Source organism: Theileria annulata, chromosome 4 (genome assembly GCF_000003225.4).
Source record: "Theileria annulata chromosome 4, complete sequence, *** SEQUENCING IN PROGRESS ***".
Lineage (NCBI taxonomy): Eukaryota > Apicomplexa > Aconoidasida > Piroplasmida > Theileriidae > Theileria > Theileria annulata.
Genome location: NC_011098.1, coordinates 1,075,122 through 1,099,672, shown reverse-complemented (window position 1 = coordinate 1,099,672; position 24,551 = coordinate 1,075,122). Strand labels below are relative to the sequence as shown.

The following is a 24,551-nucleotide window of genomic DNA, read 5'->3' as shown; positions in this document are numbered from 1 at the left end:
TTAATATATACATAAATAAAATAAAATAACATAACGAATTAACAATTGGATGCCACAATAATATTTTATAAGTCGAGTTCTATATATTGGGAATTGTACAGGTGTTAAAATATTATTTTTATGTTTACTGAGAAATTAAAGGTCAAAGTTTCTTTTTATATATTTGCTCTTATTTTCCCGAATCCACTCGTCCATTCTTCTTTGAAAATATGTGAATTCCGCTTCCTCAACCTTCCAGTAATCTTTGAAATCCATCTCAGGCTCACATTCTCCTCCCAATGATTTCTCTAGAAAGCATAATGGGATTCTCGACCTTAGGTAGTCGAATAGTTTTGGTCCTCTTGATTTGAAAAGAAGTTTCTTTGTTGTTGATGCTGGGATAACACACTTGACCATCTGATATACTGGATCGATCAATGGCGGTGGGTCAATAAATATAATCTCATCAATCGTCTCTGTATAGTGATCTACAAGTGCTCTAGCAGTTTCGATAACTAGTTCCATAGGTGGTAGTCTTGACAGTGACCAATCTTTTAAGTCTACTATTACATACACTTTATCGTTCCCTTGCGATACTAAACATGTTTGTAAAGCTCTTTCCAGAACATAATAAAGTCCCAAAACATGTAATTCTAAGCTAGCTTCTGTTTCATTTATAGGTCTAAAATATTAAAATTAATTCTTTATATTTTATTATTATACTAGTATATTACTTGTATATTATATACTATATACTATATAGTATATACAATACTAATGAATTAATATAACAAACATTATATATAGATAAAATACCTGAAATATAAAATAGGTGATGCATAATAATCATATCCTCTTCTGTATAATAAATTTTTGTATAGTACTGGATGTACTACTTCAGGCTTTATTCTCAATGGGTCTCTAGTTCTTCTCCATGAGAGTGTTTTTAAAATTGCGTGTAATGATTTTTCTGGTTTATAGTCGAATGTTCTAAGGAACCTAAATAGTACCAGATCGTTACAATAGTACAGTTCATCTAGTGTAACTTCCTTAACTGGCTGGTGGCTATGTAGTTTGGACTTTTTAGTCTTTGTAGCCTCGGCAACTGTCTCAACAACAGGCATGTCGAGCAATAATTTCCGCATAGTATTAAGAGAATCGAACTGTAGGTCTACAAATGATGGAGATTGTGACTCAGTGCATGGATAAATCAAATTATACTTTTTCAAATAGTCACGTAAATCAAAGTCCATATCATAAAAGTATTCTGTAATTTGAGGTCCTATATCTGTAGAAATATTTAAAGATTTGTAATCGAAATCTGGTTTGCATTTTGGAAGGCTAGAAGAGTTGCTAAAATCTGATTTGATGTCGGCGATTTTAGCTTCCGTCTTCTTCTTTAGCGTTTTAATGAAATCCATTGATTATAAATTTATCGAAAATTAAAATAAAATAAATAGCATAATTTTAAAATATATATAAGTAACTATAATGTCTCTTAAAATCAACTAATTTCGTTAATTAATAATTGAACCCCCACCTGATTATATCAAATCATAACTAAGAATTATAATAAATACAAATCATTTAGCATTATTTAAAAAGTTTAATATACATTAAAATTTATTGTATTAATTTATAATATCACATGTTAATATTCTATTTTCATTATACTATCTATACACATAATATATTATATTTCATGACCAAACTCTCTATACCATTCTCATTTAACCTTCTATATATAATATATATGAATATTTAACAACAATTTCAAATTATTTATATAATTTATGTAAAATCTTCCATAAATGATTCAATGGTTCCGTTATCGTATGACATAATATATATACACATAAATTTATATTTTTTAATTTATTTTATTTATTAACTTTGAATTTGATTTTCTTATATTTTAATTATATTTTATATTCAGAATTGATTTTAAATTTTTTATAATTATGGGTTCTTCATTATCTAAACAAATCATTAGAACTAAAATTACTAGAAACCCTGGCGATTTGTTAAACACCCAAGGTAATTTCTCTTTTTTAGATTAATATTTTTAATATTTTCAGGCCTTCCAGCGGTCCATACAGAGACATTCACATCTCATATTGCTCCAATTACCAGAATTCCAATTTGCCGTTGTTGGAAGTCAGGTTCTTTCCTCTATTGTATATTGCATTTTAGCTAAATTTCCTCTATGTGATAACTCACATCAAAAACTAGAGAAACTGGGTGTAGAATGCGGTATTAAAACATGTATTAATTTATATAATATTAGGTCCTGCCATGTTAGAGATAAGAAAACGACTTTAAAATATCTCTTCAATTTATAATTTACATTTAAAATATTCAAATGAATATAATTAAAATCAATTGTTTTGATGAACTTCAGTGGTACGAATCCGTTATTAAATCTGGTCTTCTATAGCTTATGTTCTACACATTTATTGTAATTTGTATGAATATATATGGACTTACGACATCTGAAACTATGATTTTGTTAAATGAACCCGCGTCTTCAAATCGCTCGATCATTTCTTTGTTTGCCTTTTCTATAGAACTGTTTACCGAGTATATGTTCCCCTTTTTATGTTCCAAATTCTCTATGACATCAGGGTTCAAGATCAAATCATCCATTTTAAACTTTTTAATAACTTGATCAATATCAAAGTTCAGCTCTTTCTCAACAAAGCCATTGCTGTAGTTAACTCCGTAAATAGAATAAATGTGTGAAGAAAAGGGAATTTTAGCTGTTAGAGTAAGGAAAACAACAACCTCAACACTCTTACCATCAGACGTTTCACATTTTCTAATAATCTTTTTTCTTATAGGGGTTATCCTGAAAGCAATTGGTTTTTCGATAAAAGGGATGTGAAATAAAGCGAGGCGACCCTTATTGTTGAATTGGTCAACGTTACCTAAATAAATTGAATAAAATAATTCAAACCATCTTTGCGAACAACAATTCCAACATGACCAGGAGGTATTATTTTGATCATTGAAACTATAACTATAAATGAAACAAATGAGAATAGGTATAGTTTGTATGTCCTGAATCGGCCAGCCTTATCCTCACTAAAAGGAACGCCTGGTTTGGCGAACATTCCAGTCTTCTGGGTGTAAAGAGGACTTATAAATTCCTGAGAAGGTAGCTCATTGGAACTAGTTAAGTCATTTTTTTGAGAATCCAACTGTTTAACACCAGATAATTTATTCTTCGTCGAGAAAAAAACATTGCGATATCTAATAAACCACTTGTATTGTCTTATATAATACATTAGAATTGATGATTATATGATTTTGTAGTTATAATAAATTTGAACCAATACATGATTCCAAGTACAAGTTAAAACATATGGAATTTCTAATATCAATATATAAAATTAAAATAAATTAATAAAGTATTTTATATGGAAAATAAATATATAAATGTTTAAATGTGAACTAATAAAACAGAGTAAACATCACAACATCACATATTTAAAACATGACTAAAGTAATAATTACCATACATGAATATATTTTATTATTTATTTTATTAACTCTCAAATATAATGATATATTAAATACAATTTATATAATTAATGGTACAATGAACTTTAATTTTTAAGTTTTATTATTTTTATTAGTTTTTAATTTAAACTTATAAATTTAAATTTCAGTCCATTAATTTATTCACAATGAAGGACATGGTCAATTTTAATTAAAATGATATTTTTGGATCACCCTGGATTAAGCAGAATAAACTCAATATTTCAATGTTTAGATGCTCCAGACCGCTACTTCGATACCAACTTTGAACTTGTTTCATATTCAAAGTATATTTCATTTTAGTTAAACAAATTTCAGGTCTGACGAAAACTTGAAACATGATCCTTCTGAATTTTTGACCAAGTCTGTGTCACACGATTTTACCAGTTATTTCAAGGCTATCTTGAACAAGTGCTTCCAGGACTACAATTTTAGGTAAAATAATATTATCTAAAAATAAATTTTAGTAACTTGGATGAGTCATATTTTAAGAAGGTTAACAACTTCGATACAGTAGTCAACACTATTTACTACAACATCTCGTTTGTTGTCACACACCGTTTTCCTAATTTCGCAGATGAATTCTGGCAAACAATTAGGGTACTTTTATATAAAAAATATATATTTATTTGGCAATTAATGTGTTTATATTAGGAAGTTGTTCACATCAAAGATGTCGATATATACACCTTTGACAGTTGTGGTGAGGACGACCCATTCAACTCGGAAGTCTCACTAAACTCATTCAATTATTTTTTCTTGGATAAAAAACAACAACGAATCTTGTTCATTTCATGTGTAAGATGTACACGCTCAGATGCATTTGACAAGTCGGACTACACATCATCATTCCAACCTTCCATATATTCAGATAATTTAAACACTAAACCAGAAGAAGATTGCCTATCAGATTACGATATTCCAGAAACTAATGTTTTCAATTTATAATCTTTAACATTTTATATGGCAATATTGCCAATCATATTTAAATTTAAATTTTAATGATTTTATCTAATTTTATAATGTATATAATTTTTGATGGCTAATTGGAGCTCATATTCAGAGTCGTTTTATAAATTTCTTCTTGAAAATGATTTTGGAAATAAGAGACTAAATAGTTATGATAATAACATACTAAACCAAGTTATTGACGGATCATGTTCAAATATATCAGTACTCAGGTCTGAACCTAAAGCATCTTGTTGCAATAAAGACGTTCTATTCTCAATTCCAGGTAATTTTTACATATTTTCATATTCATGCTCAGATTCCTTAAATGATGGATGTAAAATAGACTCGAAGCATAACATTTTAAATTTTAAATTAAATAACCCAAAGGTTATATACAAATGTGCAGGAAATCATATCTCCAGAAGGATTCAGAACTTCCACACTAACTCAGGAAACGTCAAAAACAACATCAACACAATACCATTTGAAGAATCTAACTACACACACTCTAATATATCAAAGTATGGAAAAATGGCAATACCTAAATCGAACCTCTTCAAGTTATTACAACTAGAAGTTGTTAACTCCATGGATTCAGTTTGTATATATAATTCTAATAAAAATAAGCTCAATAATTTTAATGAAGATTATGTTGATTGCACTGGATTCAGAGGATATAGTGATAATAGCTTCATGGTATTTATGCCTTCAGGAGTAAATAACGCAGGGATTAAGGGTCTAGAACTAGTTCCAGAACCCTTGGGAGCAGATATAAACCTTAATGTTAAGGAAGTTTTGACGATTTATCCGTCATGCTTTTTCTCATATCAGAAAAGAAACAGTGAATATTTTATGGATCCATACATTCCAAGTGATAAAATACACAAAATAGAGTCATCTTGGGATGGACTAACTATCAAGTCAAATACATTTAGAGGATACAATAATATTGATTCAGATAGTGACTCTAATATTTCCCCCAATGAATATTCAAAACCTACGTATAACACAGTAATGGATGAATTGGATATCTTGGAGTTGAAAGCTGATAACAAGAGTATATTTTCATCAACAGTTTATGCTAGAAACTCGGTTGGAATATCCGTATTCCGGTACTATTACGATGACGAATGGAAGGTAAAAACAATTAATAATGTATCATACACCCCTGAAGAAAAAGTCTATTACATCTCAATCTCGCCTTATTTACCTGATGAATCTGCTTTTCTAACAACTTCTAATAAATTACTAATTTACGATGGTAATCTTGGACATGAAACCTCAACAATTTCACTTTCAAACCATGTTAAAGAGGATAATGATATAATACAAACAGCCTGCTACGGAATGGATAATAATAGTTTGATTCTTGGAGGAAATAAGCTTTATATTTTAGATAAACGGTCAAATGAATTTTCTGATTTGATGTTACATGTTAAATCCACAATAACAGTAACTAGTGGAAAGTGGACTGAGAGAAAATATGATGTAAATAACACTAAAAATAATTCTAAAAATCAATTAGGCGGCCGTTTATCTTCATTTTCAAATTACTGGAGAAGATCAAAGCCCTCATTTTGGGAGTCTTTCACGGCATGCGAAGTACACCCGGAAAACAATTTCATACTCGCGGCTGTTTTTGGTACTACAAACTCAATTTTAATATTAGATCTCAGAATACCAAACACACCTCTTCTTGACATACCACTCCCCTCAACTGAGTTCATGGGTTCTAGAATACGTAGTATTAAGTGGAGTTGTGCAGGTCCAGAATCTAGTTTACTTGTGTTCTCTTGGAGACTAAAGCTACCAATCGTAATAGAAATACAAATCAGCTCTTCAGTTGATAGCTATTCAATGATTCCCAACAAAAAATATTCCTACAAACATTTCGAAAATGCCGATTTCAATCATGACACTCTCTTAGTATTCAATAGAGCAAACTATATAAATTTCTTAAATGTTGGTCAGTCAGAGGAGGATAATGATTTCCCATCATATGGTCCTTCAATACAAACACAAAAGGATTACTTTGAACTACCCATTCATGCTACAAATGAGAGTGCTATGACTAACATTTTTCACGGATACTTAGGCTTATCAATGTTAAAATTCAAATCAAACTCAATTAACCTATGTTTAGCATACACTACTTCTGGGAGGCTTTTGTGTATTGACCTTGATAATAGGAAAATCATCTTAAATAAACCCAAATTAGGCAATGAGAATAAAGGAATAGATGAAATTGGGTTCAATGATCCAAATTCTTTTTTATGTGGTTTTAATATTAGAGTTAAGAAGTCGGGAGGCATACCACTACCAACCGAATTATGTTCTAATGGATTCACTTCATTCACCATAAATAAGACAGAAAATGAAACTAAATACAATGATTTTATAGGAGTAAACTTAAGTGACGTCTTTATAAGAATCCAGGAACAAAGATTTCTAACCAATGAACGTTACTCTAACATTCTAATCAACAGCATATATCTAGATGATTTTAAGATAAACAAGTTTAATTCCAAGGTAAAATCAATCATAAAAATTATATAATTTTGATTATTTTAATTTTATAATTTTTTAAAACAACTTTAGGCTATTTTAAAAGGAATTTTATCACTTAATTACCCTAAAGATTATGATGACGGATCAATAATGTCACTGTAAGTTGATTACATAAATATTTAAAACAAATTTAATTCAATTTCAGATCAAAGTATGTCAGTTTATATGGTAAGGATAACTTTAATTTGACTGATGTTTGGAATCCTCTTGATAATTCACTTGATTATGAATATGAATCCGAGATTGATAATCCATTTAGTACATTTGAATGTTGTTCTTGCTCAGCTCTTTCTCAACCGATAAATGACCCTAAAGATGTTGAAAACGATGAAGATGGATTATTAGATTTATCCAACGGTGGTACAATTTGTAAGAATTTAATTGATAAATTGAGAAATGAGGAACCGTTGATGATTGATAGAGGAGTTGCAAATTCTTTTGGTGACATTTTATTGATTCAGTCAAATATTGGATTCAAAGATAATTATCAAAACGATGTTGAGCATATAACCGATTGCCCCTCTGATGAATTTTTATCAATAGAAGTTGGAGAAGCCACTAATCAAGTGACATCAATACCAATTGTCGAAGAGATATTGAGCTCATGGACAAATGAACATGGAGATAAATCAGAACCCGTAAGTATAATCAGATATATATTCATCTATATGTATATATATTCTATATTTTGATATAGGTGAAATATCCCGTTCTTAAAAGAAATGTTGATGATTCTGACCCTATGGAAATGCTTAAGGAACACAAGAGGAAACAGAAGCAATTTATATCTAAAATATTTGATGAAACATAGTAAATTGATTAAAATTTAATAATTCTTAATTATCCCATACGATCAAAAATAGATACGCGGCCAGTGGAATTCGATTTATTTCTTTGTTTCTTGCCTAATTCATAAATTAAATTGAATAAATAGATACCTGTGTCGGACAATGAAACCTTTATTGTTCTCCCATTCATTTCAGATTTGTGGAAGCTTTCAATAGCTTTCTGAGCAGATTCAGCTCCTACAAAGCCAACAAATGCACTTACAAGACCTCCCTTTTCAATCTAAACACTCGTGTGAGGGTATCTATTCAACCTTAACTGTGGAAACAGTTCCTACGCTATTGAAAAAAACCTTTAGTTCGTCGGAAGTTACACTTTGAGGTAGATTTCTCACATAAATCATTGACCCAGGGGTGTAAGAAACTAGAGACTCAAATTTGTCATGCCTCCATCTGTTTAAAGAATTACTTGTTGTTACTAACCTATCAGGTAATCCGAATTTAGAAGTGGATGCCCTTGTTTTACCAATAAGCCTTGAAATTAAACCGAGTTTTTTTGGCTTAGATCTAAATTATTTTTTATTTATAAATAACACTCACGAATTATCTCCAACTGTTGTTTTATCTCTTGAATCTGAACGATGTTAAATTGAGAGGATGGAAATTACCATATTTATCCTTGTTTAACATGATTCCACTAATTGCTGTTTTATATAGTCTATTTTCAATTTTATTTGAAGGATTTTCATCTTTATCTATGTCCATCATAACTACATTATAATATTTGTGTTTATGTATGATGCTGAGTAATAAAATTGTTAGGTGTAGTGAATAAAAATGATATAATTTTATAAAATTAATTTGAATAACAAACGAAAAAGATTGTTAGATTAAAGGATTAAAATTATTTGGCATCGTGAAGAAAATGAGATAGCCACCTTAATGCTTCCGCGTAACCCTGCTTTTTAATAATACTGCACATAAAAAGTTCTACAGGCCTTCCTCTGCCTGATTTAACAGATTTGCCATAGGTATCATTTGCGTAGAGACTCAGAGCTGTTCTCAACTCCTCCTCTGAGGCAGCTCCTCGATTATCAATTTTGTTTCCAAGTACAACAAATGGTTTATTGGTTAATTCTTCGTCTGAAAGAAGAGATCTAAGTTCCTCATTGGATTCCTGAAATCGTGACCTATCACTAGCGTCAACTATGAAGACGATCCCGTCCACATTTCCACAGTACTGCTTCCATACTCTTCTAGCAGTTTCGTGGCCACCTAAGTCAAAGGCTGTAAGATTAACCTTTTCTAGACTAAGTTGCTCAGAGTGAGGGTGGAGTGTTGGGGTGTGGATTCCAACCCTGTTGTCCTTTAGCATACGGAGAAGTGTGGTCTTTCCAGCGTTGTCAAGACCGAGAAACACAATTCGAGCATCTTTATTTAACAAACCGAGCGACTGGAGTGTTTTCTTAATCCTAAATTAATATATTTATGATTGTTTGGGACCTTTATAATATACATATTTATATATAGAAAGTTACCAATTTATAATAAACATCATTTTGGGGAAAGATACCCAACAACAAATTATAATATAATTTGACTATTATTCAAGTCGTTATAATACTATTTAGAAGGATTTGTTGAGGACTTAGTGTAGAAAGTTGTAATGTGATGAAATGAACACCCTATAATTACAGATATAAAAACTAATAAATATTAAACAAATCAACACTTCGACAATTGATGGAAGGTCTACGATATAATTTATAAAGTTAAATAAAAGGATATTTTCAAAATTTATTTTATTTTTAGTTTCCGGACCCCACTAGTACACAGATATATCGCCTTGAATGTACTTTAATACAACTCACCTATCCATTTCGGTTCTATTCAACTCAAACGGCTCTCTAAATTTATATTTTCATAAAATTTCAACTCAAAACCCAGTTGTGTAAATAAATTTCCGTTATAGATATTATGTTCAGATATTTAAACTATATTAGTTACAGAAATAATACAAAATTTCTTTATGCGATAAATGGCATTAGTACGTTGAGGCTGTTCGACATTGATGCTGATGCCTTGATGAGTGGTCCAACTGGTGTCAGTATTCCCCTGATTACCTCCTCAACTCCTAAACTTCTATCCAGTAACTTGTTCTTATCTTCTTCTACAGAGTGGAGCTTGACATAACTGACATCGAAGTTGAAATCTCCGTAATTTATGTTATCCATGTTACACAGACTGCCCAGTTCACTTACACTACCTATGTTGAGCAGGTCGTCCTTTGGCGAGTCCAGCGTCATGTTTTCACCTGATATTAGCTCTGCCAGAAACTCCATCATTAACCTAAAGAGTTCTGAATTCGCCTTCATCTGGTCACATGTTGCGATCTTAGAAACAGCTATTGCGTGTACTTTCTTTGCCTCTAACGAGCTTGCTTTCTTGGCGTTTGGCAGGTATATAAACTGGACAAAGTTTGAGCTGATTCCCGATTGTATTGATTCTAGAATATCCACAAGTGAATGTGCATACTTCTGCAGGTGTAATTGGAGTGTTATGTACGAGATTGATGTGACCACGTCAGTCAGTGTCTCTCCACTCTTGTTGTTGTGAATGTATGTTAGATGAACAGTTATAATTGATTTTAGAAAGTTGATGTAGTAGTTGAGTGGCAGGTATCTTACAATTCCGTTAATTAAGTCTAGAGAGTACTTTGATAGTCTCTTGTGGTTCAGGCAGAAATGAAATATATTAAGCATTTTCTCCATGTTGGTCATGATTTCATTCTCAAACAGCTTATGCTTCTCAAAATAACACACCAGTAGTTTTATATTCCCTTGTGCATTTGCCTAAAATCATTTTTATATCAATTTATTAATTAATCATATTTAATGGACTTACTATTGAAACTTTCCACGTATCTATACACACCAAATGGTTTAGAAGCTGTACGTATGTCGTCGACGGCTTACTTGCATACTTTAACATTATACTCAAGACCTAAATAAATGAATTTGAGTTTGAATTTCTGGATTTGAATTTGTGAATTTCTAGGTACCTGTAAACTGTAGGGAATGAATGGGTGCATTTCCTGCTGAATGATCAACCCTAGTGTGGGTATCAATGCCTCCTCAATCTTCTCCAACGTTGTTGTAACGCTGTAAACCTGCGTTTGCAGATGAATCCTCAATAGTATGCACAGACACTCAAATAACAGGTGGTTGTATGATGGGTTCACTGGGTTATCTGAAACTGACTTTATCATGTTTATCACTATATCGATCATCACCATTCCGCTTTCTCTAATATCTTCCCTCAAATATATCAATATTCTCATTGTACACTTTGCATAAAACTCATTCCCCGCTCTTCCACAACTACGCATCATCGTCAACAAATGTTCCAATCCCTAATAATTCATTATTATTATAGGAATATTTGTTTTTAGTGAATATTGTTTTACAAACCTGAAGCAAACATGTTTTTAGTGTATCTTTATGGAGTCTTAATTTCCCCAAGAGTCTGTATAGTGCTTCGGATGCGAAGCAACGAACTGCTTCGTGCGAGTTTCTCAAATATAAAACGAGGTATGGTACAATACTTGCTAGTTCAGACTCCGGTAACAGATTCTTAAATGTGTAGATGTACTTGATTATTGCCAGAATGATGAGCATTTTTTCTCTGGTTAGCTGATTCTGTGAGAGCATAACGAATTCATTCTTCAAATAATCAGTGAAATACGTTATAACATTGAAGTCTCCAGATGAGTCCTAAATGTTATTTGAATGTATAGGAACAAAATCATCATATATATATATAATTTTTACCTTAAAGTTAATGCAAATGATGAGCTGGAGGTATAGTTCCTTCAACTTATAGTCATTGTTCGAAGCCACTGATTTAGCCACCTGGTTTATAATTTGTTGGCAAACTTGTCCGTATCCTGAAACCAACTTCTTTAGGAACGTTATCGATGAGAAACGCCTGCTTGAGCAGTTGTTTGAGTCCAATTCCCTCTGCACAAACTCTATCGGGCAGTCATCTAGGAGAATCAAGTCACACTCTCTGAATCCTATGTTCGGGACTATGATGTTCTGTATGATTTCTGCTAGAAAGGAGTTATTCATAAAAGGGTTGTTTCTAGCAGAGCCTTGGTGTGACGCGCACCAATGTGTTGATGAGCAGGATGACAAAAAGTCAAGCGCTGAGCAACACAGTTTGTCGTAGCTTGAATCTTGATGGATCCCTCTGCACAACTTAACTACGTCTTCGATACATGTGAACACAAACGGGTGAAAAACCTCCTGGTATCTTTCCGCGTAATACCTAAATAGCTTCATTATCGTCACTTTAAGGCTCATCAAAGTTCCTACAAAATTTTACACACCAGTCACAAATACTAAAATCAATTTTATCTACCAAATTATTTATTTACCTAGACTATCCTTTTCTGTTATAAACTGATCGTTGAAGTGGATGAGGTTGATTAGTCCGCTGAAGTACAGCTGAGCGTTATCTTCGAAACACTCTGGCAGGTCTATCGAGTGGACGTAGCAGAATATCTTTGTAACGTGCCTGATGAACTCAAATACGTCAAGGATAGCTGGCACCAAGCAGTTAAATGAGAACGTGTTTTTCTGTGACGTGTAGAATGTGTAGTACTCTGTGAACTTGAGCATTGAATACTTGAATAGATACAGGAGGTGTGTATCTGAAAGTGTTAATACTATCTTAAGTTCCGTAAGAGTGTCCTCATCGTACTGTCTCGTTTTATACTTTTTCATGAACTTTGTGAATAGTCTGAATGAAGATAATTTGTTCTTGAAGTAACTCTTGTTATACGACATTTCATTCAAGAACAGTGATGGCGATATTAGAAGATGCACATTGTGTTGGTTTGATCCCAGTTCTGGCAGGTTTATTCCGTGCTGGAACAAATTTATGTCAGTGAATTGTTTACGATCGTCGAAGTAGAATAATGAATCACCTGGGCTACAGCTAACATCGTTTGTTTTCGTTAAAGGGTTTGTTGTATGTGTTGTTAGTGTGCTTTGTGTAAACAAAAACGATGTTGATTGTATGAATTTGCTCATTTCTAAATCCTTTAGTCCAACTCCCTTGCACAAGTTACACATATTCTTCACTCCTTCAACTAGTCTGTTAAAAAACTCAAAATAAGATCTGCTGATATCTGCTACATTGTTTGTCGTTAGAATCTTGTTGTATGAAAAGATTGACTGGAGTATGTTAGAATAATTTTTCAAATGTCCTAGCAGGTACTGTGCGTAGTTTATTTCCAAATTTGACTGTGAGTCTGTCAGCGGGTGGTTCAATGAGCTCGAGAGCCCTGTATTTGGTGTTAGTATGTTCTTGTTACTTCTCGAGTTGAGCTCATTTTGCAGCCTACTTGACAACGTTTCCAGTAGCACTAAGTGGTTTACATCACTCAAATGGCAGTAGTCTATGAATAGGAGTACTTGTTCCAATGATTCTGGGAAGTAACGTTCTGAAATCAAGAACAGTGCACTTTCTAGTTGCGATGCCACTGGCTTTGGTATGCCCAGTGATTCACTGTTAAGTGTTGAGATTATCAGGAACGACTTGATTATATTCTTGATAGAATCGCTCACTCCTCCAAACGATTCTGAGGTGTCAAAATTCGCTTTGATGTAGTTTTTTATAAATATTGAGGACCAAAGCTGGACATCAGCAGTTGCGTACTTGAGCCCTGACAATTCATCATCTAAAATTCAAATTAAATCATGAAAAAATACCTGTAAGTGTATTCTCAATTGAAGATATAGCTTGCGGTGCCAAAATGATCTTAAATATTAGTAATATCTTAAGATCTGTTTCTGAAGAATCAGATTTGACTAGGAGTGACATCTGATCATCTGCCGATTTTATTGACAGTTTATCTCCGCTGAGCGACTGTCTACAGAGTGTTATTATTGTCCGAGTAAAGTTTGATTCCGACATCATTTTATATTTATTTTAATATGATCAACGTTTCTTGAACATTATGATTTAGTTTATGTATGTTGAGATTCCTATGATATTTTGATATGGAATTAAATTAATGTTTACATACATTTAGATGAATATTTTATTATATCAATGAGAGGAATTATATTTGAAAATAATGAAATTGTGTGGTATGGTAGAAGAAACGTAATAATTTATATATTAATTACACATAACCAAAACATCATGATTAATTAATTTAAAATGATTCTCACTACAGTATTAGATAATATATATTAAGTTTAAAAAACAAAATGGGTATAAATAAAATATATAATAATAGTTGTAAAGTGGTATGCAAGTGGTAATAATATTTATAAATATTAATTTAAATTGTTGGAAAAATAATTGCAATTCAATTAATTAAATTAATTAATTCAAATAAAATTATAAAAACTAAAATAAATAATATATAATGTGGTTGATAGTCAAATGATTATTAGAATCCTTTTTTGTATTTAGAAACCAACGTTCTGTGTTTATACATAAACTTTTATGTTATACAACCTTCTTCTAAAATTAATTATTCTAATTAAATTCAGTTTTTTCCTTTCTATATGGGGAAATCTTTTCTCTAATTATTTAATTACAACTATAAATTAGTTGTTGATAATTACTAATTGAACTTTTAATTTTATTGTTTTCATGTTTTCACATATACTTGGTGTATTATTTTAATACTAGATAACCTTTTAATATATCAACAATAAAGAAGATTCCTTGTTTAAAATAACACTTTCCTTATTTTAATATGTCCCATTACAGGCGTAGCTATTCCCGTGATGGATCTTATGATGATTATAGTTCAAGACGCCACCATAAAAGGGAATTAGATAGATACGAACATAAGTATAGGAAAAGAAGTAGAAGTAGAAGCCATTATCGTAAGAGATATCGATCAAGATCGAGAAGTAGAAGTCGAGGTAGGGACTATTATAGAGATTATGACAGAGATAGGGATAAACGCTCTTTCTCAATAGATAAAAACTCATACTCTAGAGATAAACGTCATCAATCAGAAGCTAGTGACTCAGAGAAGAAAACAGCTAGCTCATCCTTGACTAGTGAATTTACATTAAAGGTATATTCTATATATTCCATAGTTTTGTAGAAGAAGCAATCGTCATGGGATAGCCTAACTCCAGTATCAAGCATAAGCCCTGAACTGTGTGATACAAAATCTTTGACAAATAACAAAAAAACTGAACAGTCAAAAGCACAAGAAGAATCACAGAAAAGTGCAAAGATATACATAGGAGCGTTGGATCCGAGTTGTACAATTGAAGATATACGAGTCGTAAGTTAAAAATATATATTTAATCCATATCATTTTCTTAGATTTTCTCATCATTTGGTGATATTTTAAACATTGATCTACCAACTGATCCTGAAACTAATAAGGTTAAAGGGTTTTGTTTTGTTGAATATAGGAAAAAGGAATCAGCTGACCTTGCATTGGTATCTATGCAAGGATTCCATATAAAGGGGAAACCTATTAAACTGGGACGTCCAAATGTATCATCGTCGGGCTCATCATCAGGTAATACAATATAATGTTCTAAATTATTTTTACAGGAATTTGCCCAATTGGATATAATAACCCACTTTCAAACCCTCTGGCTGCAGGAGCGGTGGCTGCAGCAACACTATTACAGAACAGATCAGGAGTTAGAGTTGATACAAGTATGTTACAATCTATATATTGATTAACCGGATTTAAAATTTTGTAGGTAATGTGTTGACCAAAATATCGGCATCGACTCCAACATTCACAATTGGAGCAACTCCACCTGAACTCAATGGTAAAAGAGTAGTTTTGGAGAATATTCCATTTGATCTGGCAGCATCAGATATAAGAAGGATATTTGAACCTTTTGGAGCCATTACGGAATGTGTTTTATACTCACGTGAAATGTTACCCGGAGCATTTTATGCACTCGGTTATATAGACTTTGTAAATGCAAACGTAGCACAAACAGTTTGCTCTACAATGAATGGGTTTGAAATTGCAGGATCTAAAATACAAGTTACGATGGCACCTGAGTCATCAGTGGCTGGTACATCAAACGTCATTGTAATCTATAACATGGTTGATCCAAAGCTAGTTGACGAGAATTTACAAAATGAGGTAACATATTAATTTGACATTCTTTTTAGGTAAAAGACGAGTGTAACAAATATGGAACTGTAACTTCGGTTTATCTACACTTTTCGCCAAATAACGATTCGCTCTCAGTGTTTGTAGTTTTCAATACTCCTCAAGGTTTTTCAGATGTTCATAATAATGTTTAGATGCCGATAGTGCTGTAAGGGCATTAAACACAAGGTGGTTTAATGGAAGGCAAATCATGTGTAAAACGTATGATGCTTCAGCTTACTTCAGTGGGAACTACGACCTGTAATTGTAAAATATTATTTTAACATTAATAAGATTTTAAAATTTTTTTCATAATTAAAATATAATATTTATGGTTGAAGATTTGCATTTTTCTTATGGAAAAATTTTATTGTCAGTCTTTACTGGCTCTGTCGGATTCTGCGTATATTTATACAAATATAAACACAAAGTTGCACTTTCATATTTTTTAACAGTACTTTAGAATAAATTTTATTCAAATTTAAATTTAGGTGGTTTTCTTGTCACTTTTAGGCTTTGGATTCCACTCGCTGTATGAGATTTTAATGGGTATTGCTGTTTTTGATAACTCCAAAAGAGCTTACCACCACCTAGTCAAGGTATTTCATTAAATTTTTAATCAACTCATTTGTTTAGGAGCTTAAGTTGGTAGAAGTCGAACTTAAAAAACTCGGAATCCCTTTTGACAAGTTAAATATAAAATTAAATGATTCAAATGAAGAATAAAAATTGAAAATGAGTAGAATTTTAAAATTATATTAAATTTATTAAATCTGTCCATTTGTTACACTATTTGTATGTTCCAATGATGTAAATATATGAGTTGAGTCCATGTAGGTTAGGGAAACACGACGTGGCATTGGTTGCGATCTCTTAGAGCTTTACGACAAATTGAACATTCTCGACGTGATTTTACACTTTCAATACATTCAAAGCAGAAAAGGTGGCCGCATTTGGTGGAATAAATAACCTTGTCGTTTTCATTCGGAGCCTTACCTGACCTGAATCTTGTAATGGTAGAATAACAAATGGGACATTTAAACAAGAATTCCAAGTCCTCAATTATCTTTGAATCCCAAGAACTGTCAGTATCAAAAAATTTATAGGCGTTTGAAATGTGTCTGTTTGACATGTAATCAAGAGGGAACTGGGCCTGACTTTTGTTAACCCAGCGAATTGGTCCCATTATACAATCGTCACTTTCTCGTTTCCTTTTTCTAGAATTTGGTGAACTGTTTGGATCAACAGATACATCATCCACTACCTCTGGAACGTTAGAATTAAATGAGCTTGAAGCCTCCACGTTATTTGAGTCATCTACCAGAATAGGTGTGGAATGAGACGGTTCCACTTCACTTGAAGTGTTTACTTCTTCCACATTACTCAAATCTATTAAGTCCCTAGGGGGATTACTCATGACTATATTAACGATTTCACAATCATCTCTGTTCTGAGAACCAACTCCGAAGCTTGAAACGGGTGAATTGTCATTATCAAACTGTTGGTCTGGGTCTCCAAACAGATTTTGAGAGTAACTTTCTCCTTCTAAAATATCACGGTCAAACTCTGGAATATCAAATGAAGTAGTCAAATGATCTGTTGACTGAGGTATCTGATCTTGTTCAGATTCCGATTCAGTTTCAGATTCACATTCAGATTCGGTTTCGTTTTCAGAATTTAAATCTTGGCAATCTGAATCATCAGCAGAAACTGAATGACACTCTGACGATTCAGCTAAAAATTATATACATTAAATATATATGGAAATATGTAAAAATTGGTATAAAATCAAATAGAAGAATAAAATAATGTGGTTGTTGTACCTGAAATTCCATTTGAATCTGCACCAAATTTCGAATTATCTTTGTTTGAAGGAAAGTTATATCCTAAAATGAAATTATTAAGATGATATAAAACTTACTATCTCGAGTATTTTGACATGTGTCAAAAGTATAACGATTTATGGAAGAATAGTTGGAATCAGACCCACTGTCAGATGTGGAGAGCATTTTTAGTTTAAGTATAGTACATTTATTGAAATAACATCGTTGATTTAAATTGAAATTAAAGCTAAAATGTATAAAAATAAGAATGAATGAATTGATGGAACTATTAAAGTTAATCAATTATAAATATATGAACTAAATAATAAAAAAATAATCAATTATAAAAAAGGTGGAAATGCGATCAGAATTTTCATTAATAAATTAATTCTTACTTACACCTGCCACTACATTATCAATTCTCAGAGAAATATGTCATTAATTATTTAAAATTTTTAATTCTATCTATTTCATTTAATTAAAATGCATCGATTGTTTAAATTTGTAAATCTTATTTCTAGGAATTCTGTTCCTAACTTGGAACGCTGGATTACAAGCTCACTCCTGGTATCTTAATTACTTATTTTAACAAATTATTTTTAGAAAAGCGACCTTTTCCACAAAACTTCACACATGATTAACAATTATTTAAAAAATTTCAAACGACCGTTCTGAATTCTTCCACCACTTTACCGGATTTTATATCGCAACGTTGTTTGACAACATGACTGTTGTCATACTCAACAAACATTTATTGACTAGAATAACCTTAAACACTTTTGGTAGAAAAATTTTTTTACAACCTTTTATTTATTCCAATTCATATACACGTTTATACTCCACTAAGACAAAAACTATTAAAAAAAAAGATGAACTAGTTAAGAAGAAAGAGCAAAACATTGTTAATTTTGGAGATTCAGATGTAATTAAGTGTACGAAGGACCAATGGCTTTATAAGCCGACAGCAAGGGAGATAAAACTGTTTTTAGATTCAAAACCGATTCCTACCCGGCCTTTAGATTTAGAAAACAGCGTGGTAGTTAAACTAGTTGATTTGGCCAAAGAAGTTACTTCGCCAGTAAAATCTTCAGTTTATTTCAGCGAATACGGAATCAGAAAGGGTGAAACGTTAAAGCTGGTTATGATGTGGCTTTTATTCACGTCGGTTTGTATGTATTTGGGATTTTGGCAGTTGAAGCGAAAGAAGTGGAAGGAGCAGGTTATAGTTTCTAGGCAGAAGGCACTTCAGGCACCTAAAATTGTCATTAATTCACTTTCCGATATAATTGAAAATTCTAAAAATGACCTTGATGTTGATGGATTGTTCTATAGAGTAGTTGAAGCACATGGAGTTCTTGATACTAAGCAACAGTTTTTAGTTGGACCTAGAAAGTCTCTAGTACATGAGCATGGAAAGGAATTTGGATTCAACGTCCTTTATCCACTAAGATTCAAAGATGGTTCTTCAATCTTAGTTAATATGGGATGGCTAAATTCTGATGAGTTATTTGATAACAACATTGGATCTGAATGGGTTACTGTTAGAGGTATATTGGTCTCTGGTGAGATTACTGAGAATTTAATTCCTTCAATAAAGTACAAAACTCTTGTTTTAATTGAAAAATTAGTACACAGTATAACAGGCTCAAAATTAGGCCTGACCAAGTCCATTAATAGGCCCTCTCATTTAGTTTGTGAAGACTCTAGAAAAGTATACAAGTACATGGATCCTCAGTCTATAGGCCAGGAACTATTTTCAAAGTGTCCCGATATTACTCAAAAATACATACTCAGCGTTTACGATTCTTATTTTGATGAAGATAAACCCTCACTTGATGTCGAACATGAATCTAATAACGATAGTTTTCTCAAAAGACTACTGAACAATACGATATTAAACTCTTCAGACAGCTCTAGTACAAATAAGTATCGTACTGGGCCTTATAGATTTAAATTTCAGAGAAAACAAAAGAGTGATTATCTGCTTTTTTATGCTGACCCTAGCACGCACTTCAACTATGCCTTACAGTGGTTCCTCATAGGTTTCTCAATAACGGCGTTGTCTGTCTATAAATTTTTCAGAATTAACAAAGTTTTAAAGAATTTAATTTTAAAAAATTTAACTCCTTAATATTGATAATATAAATTTTTGTGTATATATAATTTATATCAGTATGAATATACACCTGTATATTAGTATATACATATGTATATTACATAGATTATACCCTAGTGTATATACACTAATGTATATTAAATTATATTAAAATTAACAAGTACATAAAGATATTTTACAGTTAGCTTAATCTTGAATTGTTACGCCTATTTAGTGAGCTTCTGGATACAAACACATTGGAATTGGGTTTGAATGGTATTTGGATGCCGTTGGAAACATAAACTCGAGTTTCAATCCTTGGCGAATTTGATGATTGATTTGAGTCAATTGATGAAGCAGATCTGTACTGGTTGGTTCTAGAAAACACTTTAATGTTTCTAAAATCTTGAAATTTATGAAAGCTTGAATCGGGAGGTGATCTTGAGAAATCGACATCATGTGGTGTAAATAACTCTTGTTCACATGAGCTTGATAAATATCGTACATTAGAATCCATCAAGTTTTCAAGATCAAATCTAGGGGATGGAAACAAAAGGTGACTTAAAATAGCATTTCTGTCAACAAGATAAATTCTCCAAAGCTTTGCAATTCCTCGAACCCTGACATTTGAAACCAAGCCAGCCACGTTGGAAAGAAACTCCAACCTACTAAAAGATTTGGGGGATAAATTGAATTGAAACGGTGTTCTAGAGTCAGCAAATTCAGTTGATTGAGTGAATAAAACCATGAATTTGGTCAAAAACCTTTCTCTCATGATTTTGAAGAATGGGGAAATTGAGGTGTTAGACTTGTATGAATCATATGCAAGTGGCTCAGTGTCCATAATCCTATCAACACAATTAACAGTTAACATTGTAGAGATTGAAACCAGCGCGTTTAGGTTTTTATCAACGACAGAATTTGAATATTTTGATTTGTGAACTAATTTCCCATTTAACTTTAACGTCCCATTTGACCTTATTGTTACAGTTAATCCATTAGGTGTGGTTAACTTTATGGAATATAAACAACAAGAAATCAAAGGGTTAACAATGTTAATGCGATTATAGTAGCTTGGAACACCTTCAAAATCAGTGTGGGATACGGATTTAGATATTTCTATTTTTTGAAACTCCTTGTTAATAGACGCTGATTCATATTCTGGAACTGTTTTTGCTGAATGAATGAACCTATTAAATAGCTTAACTTCTGAAATACCCTGAACTATCCTATTTTCTATATCAAGAGCTGAATTAACGACGGAACTTGCGAGATTAAGGAGATTCTTAGTTGCTGAGATAGATGGGGATGCTAGTTTTGTAACCGTGGTTCTAGATGGTCCAGTGATAGGACTACTTTGAGTATCCCATGGAGATAACATCCTTGCACTTAACCTTGAGAGTAATGACGGGATTTGAGGTACTGGCGAATTAAGTGCCTTTAGTATTCCTTTATAACCTCCACTAAGAATACTAACACATGTAATTGAGTTTCTTACAAGATTTTCCATAATTTCAACTCCGTTTCTTAGTGAATTCCAAGAATATTGTTCTTCAGTTGTTTCGTATCCTTCATCAGTCAAAACGATCCATAGAGTAAAGTTAGTGTCCAAAAATGAACTCTCAGCCTCGTCATCAACACTCACTTTATTCATGAAATTAGTTCTATATTCCCCAAATATCTTTGATAGGGGGATTCCTGTAGTCAAGTATTGACTTCTGGAATCAATTATATTATAAAATAAGCTCGGGTTTAGGATTGAACCTACTTCAAAATCATTAAGTTTGACATAATTTTCATTAATTTTTGCAGAAGAATGGCGGTAAAGGTTCGACATTTTTGAAAGTGTTTCAAGGTAACAATACAAAAGTTCTGAATTTATACACTCACTAATTGTTGCAGAATCAACTCTAAATCTCTTAAAAGTCCTCTTTAGACCTCTATTGATTCTTTTCATACCCAAATAACTCGGCTCAATGGAACTTTTCCTACTTATAGGTTGATCGTAGTAATATTGAGTGGGATTTACTTGAGAATTAATGGTGTTATAGTGATGGTTCGATCCAAAAACATCGTATCCTAAAACTTCAAGATATGGTTTTGACGGGTCAACTGTTAGTGGATTTGGTGCTGATGTTGATAATATATTACTTGCATTCAAAATGTATAATAGTGGGAATTCTGCTAGTTCAATTTCTCTTTCTCCTATTGAGTCGTACATGTTCCTCGAAACATTTATGAACTCTTCCGGGTCCAAATATATTTTGTTTGAGTTTAAAATAGTACTAACAATAAGGTTCGAGCTAGAGTAGTTGTTGAAAATCACAGAGTTAGAAAAGTCAACAGAAACTGCATTTTTGATAAGGAAGTTAATGTATCCTCTGGTTGCAACGTAGGCTAGTTCACGGAAAATAAACGCTGAAAGGGGTTCACAGTTTGATATGAAGAGCAGAAATGTGTATGCTAATGAGATATATGCACATCCAAACCTGTAGAATCCAAGCGTGACAAACCATCCGATGCAAAATGGGCTATCACAAACCATCTCAAACCTATGGACAAATTTAGGAAAGAAGTACTTAAACAGAAGCATCCACACTCTAGAAAGCCCATCTGCTCTTTTGTTAATCTCTTCATTAGTAGGCAAAAACAGAATAGATGCGTATGTCTTAATCAACTGTTCGAGAAGTCCTGCAAGCTCAGCGACTGTAGGAGTTGGATCAAGGTGTGCCAATGCTGCTGCGATATCATGTATTCCCTGCCAGTAAGGAACGTTATTATATATACAAAAAAGGTAAATTGATTTCTCTGCCAGATCTCGCAATTTAGTATTTCCGACCCAAGGTTGCCTTGAAATGTCAGATTTGACAAGATGAAGGTCGAGTGAATTAATTGTATTCTCATTACATCCATTTGTTAGTATAATTTCTGAAATATCTGAAAGTTCCGAGATCCTTTTAAGGGAAACGCCGGAATACCGAATCCAGCGATCCTTGTTAGTGAAGTAATTCTTAATAAGAGTAGATTGAATTGATTTAATAGTCCTTGAACATCCACAGTCGCAATTAGAAAAGGAAAACTTGCCCAATTCGTCTTTAAATGTTGATAAAAATACTTTTTGTATGTCATTTGTAATTTTTTGAAATGTTAAGTTTAATTTAGACCGTTTACGTTTCGATTTCTTCCTGCATTTTTTCATTTCCATAAATTACAAGTTATCTGTAATTTACTTCATTAATCTCAGCGAACTTATGTCATCCTGAAATTAATATAATAAACAAATAATGAATGTATAAATATAAGTGAAATGTGTAAGTGAAAAGTGAAGAAATTTCTTCACAACTCCCCACTGTTGAAATAATCATGACAAATAGATACTAAAATACACATTAATTTAAAAACTTCCAAAAGTTCGTAGTTTCATGAGTATTTCTTTCTCATCATAATTGATCTTCTTGAGGAGTGTCGCCTCTCATCGCCAAATAAATCGTAATAATTGTTGTACAGAGAAGGGTCTGAAGAATCAATGGAAGACTCATGAATGATGTCCATAAACCTCTTCATGCGACCATTGGACTCAGTTATCTTGGCAGCCACATTGGGGTTGATTCCTCTCGAGGTTAAACCGGCAATGTTTTTAACATTGCTGTAAAGACTCCTTTGAAGGTACCTGTTTCCCCTCTGCCTTATTGCTTCGTAAAGTACGTCAGAAGATAAGTCGTAGTTGTCATTTAGCACGTTATTGAGAGTGAGTTGACTTCCCGGAGATTTTTTCCTGGTCCCCCTACTCACAAACTCATCCGAATATCTCTTATCAATAGAGTCTACAGGAGAATCCTCATTATAGTCATCACTTTTGCTACCAGTTACGTTTATGCAGCACCTGCAAAGCCATGTGAAGTGAGCGTCAAGTTTCTTCGCATCTGAGTTGTTTATGGTTTGGAACTGATGTGAGCCATTAGACTCTTCCAACAGGAGCGAAATGTGTGCTGGTAACTGGTTCGGGTAGTTGTCAACGTCCAACTGAACACTAGTAAGAGTTCTCAAAGTGTTCCAAAATTCATCAGAATCTAATAAATATTAATTTAGATAAATAAATTTGGGAATATAGAATGTATTAAATATAATACCTGGACTCATGTTCTTGAAAACCGCTTCATAGCTGTACAGAGTGACGGGATTTGGACAGAAAAGAATTACATAGGAATGAAGAAGGTATTCTACAATACCCATTTTGTCAGGGTAGACTGCCTTATATCCACCGATTTTACTTAAAAGTCTGCTGCGCTTGTAAGATAGCATGTTCTTTGACATTTCATCTGTGATACCGCATTTTCCGTTAAGTGAGTCTTCGACATCGCATTTACTCTTTTCAGTAATACCTGATGCATTATCGTTTAAGAGCGAAGCTTCGCTTCTGTTTTTCTTGAGTTGGTTTAGCTTTACACACTTGTAAAAGTCGTTGAGGTTGAAGTCGTTTATTCCCTCATCCAACTCCTCCAGCTTCGTATTCTCGCTGGAATCTAATTCATTAAATTCGCACACACTTGAAACTGTTTCCATTTCAACAGAAAGAAAATTCCATATAACTCAATTGAATATTGAATCCGTACACTCGGAACGTTAGGTGGAATTCATTGACAAAT

At 32.5% G+C, this 24,551-nt stretch overlaps 13 protein-coding genes across 13 annotated transcripts, besides 8 other annotated features; 5 read left to right on the top strand and 8 right to left on the bottom strand.

The window, feature by feature from the left end:
• TA08980 (uncharacterized protein) lies at nucleotides 1-1,400 on the bottom strand (the record flags this gene model as incomplete). Its single annotated transcript, XM_948106.1, has 3 exons — nucleotides 1-127; nucleotides 188-661; nucleotides 796-1,400. The coding sequence occupies 3 exons, from the start codon at nucleotides 1,398-1,400 to the stop codon at nucleotides 1-3; spliced, it is 1,206 nt and encodes a 401-aa protein (XP_953199.1).
• Nucleotides 1,401-2,424: 1,024 nt separating this feature from the next.
• Nucleotides 2,425-3,266, bottom strand: TA08975 (prohibitin-like protein, putative; the record flags this gene model as incomplete). Its single annotated transcript, XM_948105.1, has 2 exons — nucleotides 2,425-2,906; nucleotides 2,936-3,266. The coding sequence occupies 2 exons, from the start codon at nucleotides 3,264-3,266 to the stop codon at nucleotides 2,425-2,427; spliced, it is 813 nt and encodes a 270-aa protein (XP_953198.1).
• Nucleotides 2,958-3,026: a sequence feature (1 probable transmembrane helix predicted for TA08975 by TMHMM2.0 at aa 81-103).
• Nucleotides 3,267-3,696: 430 nt separating the features above from the next.
• TA08970 (uncharacterized protein) lies at nucleotides 3,697-4,467 on the top strand (the record flags this gene model as incomplete). The annotated part of the gene is made up of 4 exons (XM_948104.1): nucleotides 3,697-3,806; nucleotides 3,838-3,954; nucleotides 3,987-4,119; nucleotides 4,174-4,467. 4 exons carry the CDS (start codon nucleotides 3,697-3,699, stop codon nucleotides 4,465-4,467), a joined length of 654 nt encoding a protein of 217 aa, XP_953197.1.
• A 90-nt stretch (nucleotides 4,468-4,557) lies between these two features.
• TA08965 (uncharacterized protein) lies at nucleotides 4,558-7,849 on the top strand (the record flags this gene model as incomplete). The annotated part of the gene is made up of 4 exons (XM_948103.1): nucleotides 4,558-6,999; nucleotides 7,069-7,136; nucleotides 7,184-7,676; nucleotides 7,736-7,849. The coding sequence occupies 4 exons, from the start codon at nucleotides 4,558-4,560 to the stop codon at nucleotides 7,847-7,849; spliced, it is 3,117 nt and encodes a 1,038-aa protein (XP_953196.1).
• A 29-nt stretch (nucleotides 7,850-7,878) lies between these two features.
• Nucleotides 7,879-8,591, bottom strand: TA08960 (uncharacterized protein; the record flags this gene model as incomplete). Its single annotated transcript, XM_948102.1, has 3 exons — nucleotides 7,879-8,106; nucleotides 8,177-8,390; nucleotides 8,464-8,591. 3 exons carry the CDS (start codon nucleotides 8,589-8,591, stop codon nucleotides 7,879-7,881), a joined length of 570 nt encoding a protein of 189 aa, XP_953195.1.
• Nucleotides 8,592-8,727: 136 nt separating this feature from the next.
• TA08955 (small GTPase, putative) lies at nucleotides 8,728-9,381 on the bottom strand (the record flags this gene model as incomplete). The annotated part of the gene is made up of 2 exons (XM_948101.1): nucleotides 8,728-9,295; nucleotides 9,362-9,381. 2 exons carry the CDS (start codon nucleotides 9,379-9,381, stop codon nucleotides 8,728-8,730), a joined length of 588 nt encoding a protein of 195 aa, XP_953194.1.
• A 469-nt stretch (nucleotides 9,382-9,850) lies between these two features.
• Nucleotides 9,851-13,808, bottom strand: TA08950 (importin-alpha, putative; the record flags this gene model as incomplete). The annotated part of the gene is made up of 7 exons (XM_948100.1): nucleotides 9,851-10,675; nucleotides 10,728-10,826; nucleotides 10,885-11,235; nucleotides 11,294-11,596; nucleotides 11,654-12,195; nucleotides 12,262-13,569; nucleotides 13,601-13,808. 7 exons carry the CDS (start codon nucleotides 13,806-13,808, stop codon nucleotides 9,851-9,853), a joined length of 3,636 nt encoding a protein of 1,211 aa, XP_953193.1.
• A 793-nt stretch (nucleotides 13,809-14,601) lies between these two features.
• TA08945 (RNA binding protein, putative) lies at nucleotides 14,602-16,252 on the top strand (the record flags this gene model as incomplete). Its single annotated transcript, XM_948099.1, has 7 exons — nucleotides 14,602-14,931; nucleotides 14,962-15,147; nucleotides 15,189-15,390; nucleotides 15,426-15,533; nucleotides 15,581-15,978; nucleotides 16,008-16,113; nucleotides 16,143-16,252. 7 exons carry the CDS (start codon nucleotides 14,602-14,604, stop codon nucleotides 16,250-16,252), a joined length of 1,440 nt encoding a protein of 479 aa, XP_953192.1.
• A 66-nt stretch (nucleotides 16,253-16,318) lies between these two features.
• Nucleotides 16,319-16,390: a sequence feature (Signal anchor predicted for TA08935 by SignalP 2.0 HMM (Signal peptide probability 0.009, signal anchor probability 0.795) with cleavage site probability 0.006 between residues 24 and 25).
• On the top strand, nucleotides 16,319-16,713 carry TA08935 (uncharacterized protein; the record flags this gene model as incomplete). The annotated part of the gene is made up of 3 exons (XM_948098.1): nucleotides 16,319-16,441; nucleotides 16,479-16,586; nucleotides 16,624-16,713. 3 exons carry the CDS (start codon nucleotides 16,319-16,321, stop codon nucleotides 16,711-16,713), a joined length of 321 nt encoding a protein of 106 aa, XP_953191.1.
• Nucleotides 16,331-16,399: a sequence feature (2 probable transmembrane helices predicted for TA08935 by TMHMM2.0 at aa 5-27 and 34-56).
• Nucleotides 16,418-16,441: a sequence feature (2 probable transmembrane helices predicted for TA08935 by TMHMM2.0 at aa 5-27 and 34-56).
• Nucleotides 16,479-16,523: a sequence feature (2 probable transmembrane helices predicted for TA08935 by TMHMM2.0 at aa 5-27 and 34-56).
• Nucleotides 16,714-16,825: 112 nt separating the features above from the next.
• TA08930 (uncharacterized protein) lies at nucleotides 16,826-17,996 on the bottom strand (the record flags this gene model as incomplete). The annotated part of the gene is made up of 3 exons (XM_948097.1): nucleotides 16,826-17,721; nucleotides 17,811-17,873; nucleotides 17,909-17,996. 3 exons carry the CDS (start codon nucleotides 17,994-17,996, stop codon nucleotides 16,826-16,828), a joined length of 1,047 nt encoding a protein of 348 aa, XP_953190.1.
• A 538-nt stretch (nucleotides 17,997-18,534) lies between these two features.
• TA08925 (uncharacterized protein) lies at nucleotides 18,535-19,941 on the top strand (the record flags this gene model as incomplete). Its single annotated transcript, XM_948096.1, has 1 exon — nucleotides 18,535-19,941. One exon carries the CDS (start codon nucleotides 18,535-18,537, stop codon nucleotides 19,939-19,941), a length of 1,407 nt encoding a protein of 468 aa, XP_953189.1.
• Nucleotides 18,946-18,999: a sequence feature (2 probable transmembrane helices predicted for TA08925 by TMHMM2.0 at aa 138-155 and 432-454).
• Nucleotides 19,828-19,896: a sequence feature (2 probable transmembrane helices predicted for TA08925 by TMHMM2.0 at aa 138-155 and 432-454).
• Nucleotides 19,942-20,107: 166 nt separating the features above from the next.
• TA08920 (uncharacterized protein) lies at nucleotides 20,108-23,110 on the bottom strand (the record flags this gene model as incomplete). Its single annotated transcript, XM_948095.1, has 1 exon — nucleotides 20,108-23,110. The coding sequence occupies one exon, from the start codon at nucleotides 23,108-23,110 to the stop codon at nucleotides 20,108-20,110; it is 3,003 nt and encodes a 1,000-aa protein (XP_953188.1).
• Nucleotides 22,364-22,432: a sequence feature (1 probable transmembrane helix predicted for TA08920 by TMHMM2.0 at aa 227-249).
• Nucleotides 23,111-23,325: 215 nt separating the features above from the next.
• Nucleotides 23,326-24,468, bottom strand: TA08915 (uncharacterized protein; the record flags this gene model as incomplete). Its single annotated transcript, XM_948094.1, has 2 exons — nucleotides 23,326-23,975; nucleotides 24,036-24,468. The coding sequence occupies 2 exons, from the start codon at nucleotides 24,466-24,468 to the stop codon at nucleotides 23,326-23,328; spliced, it is 1,083 nt and encodes a 360-aa protein (XP_953187.1).
• Nucleotides 24,469-24,551: the final 83 nt, after the last annotated feature.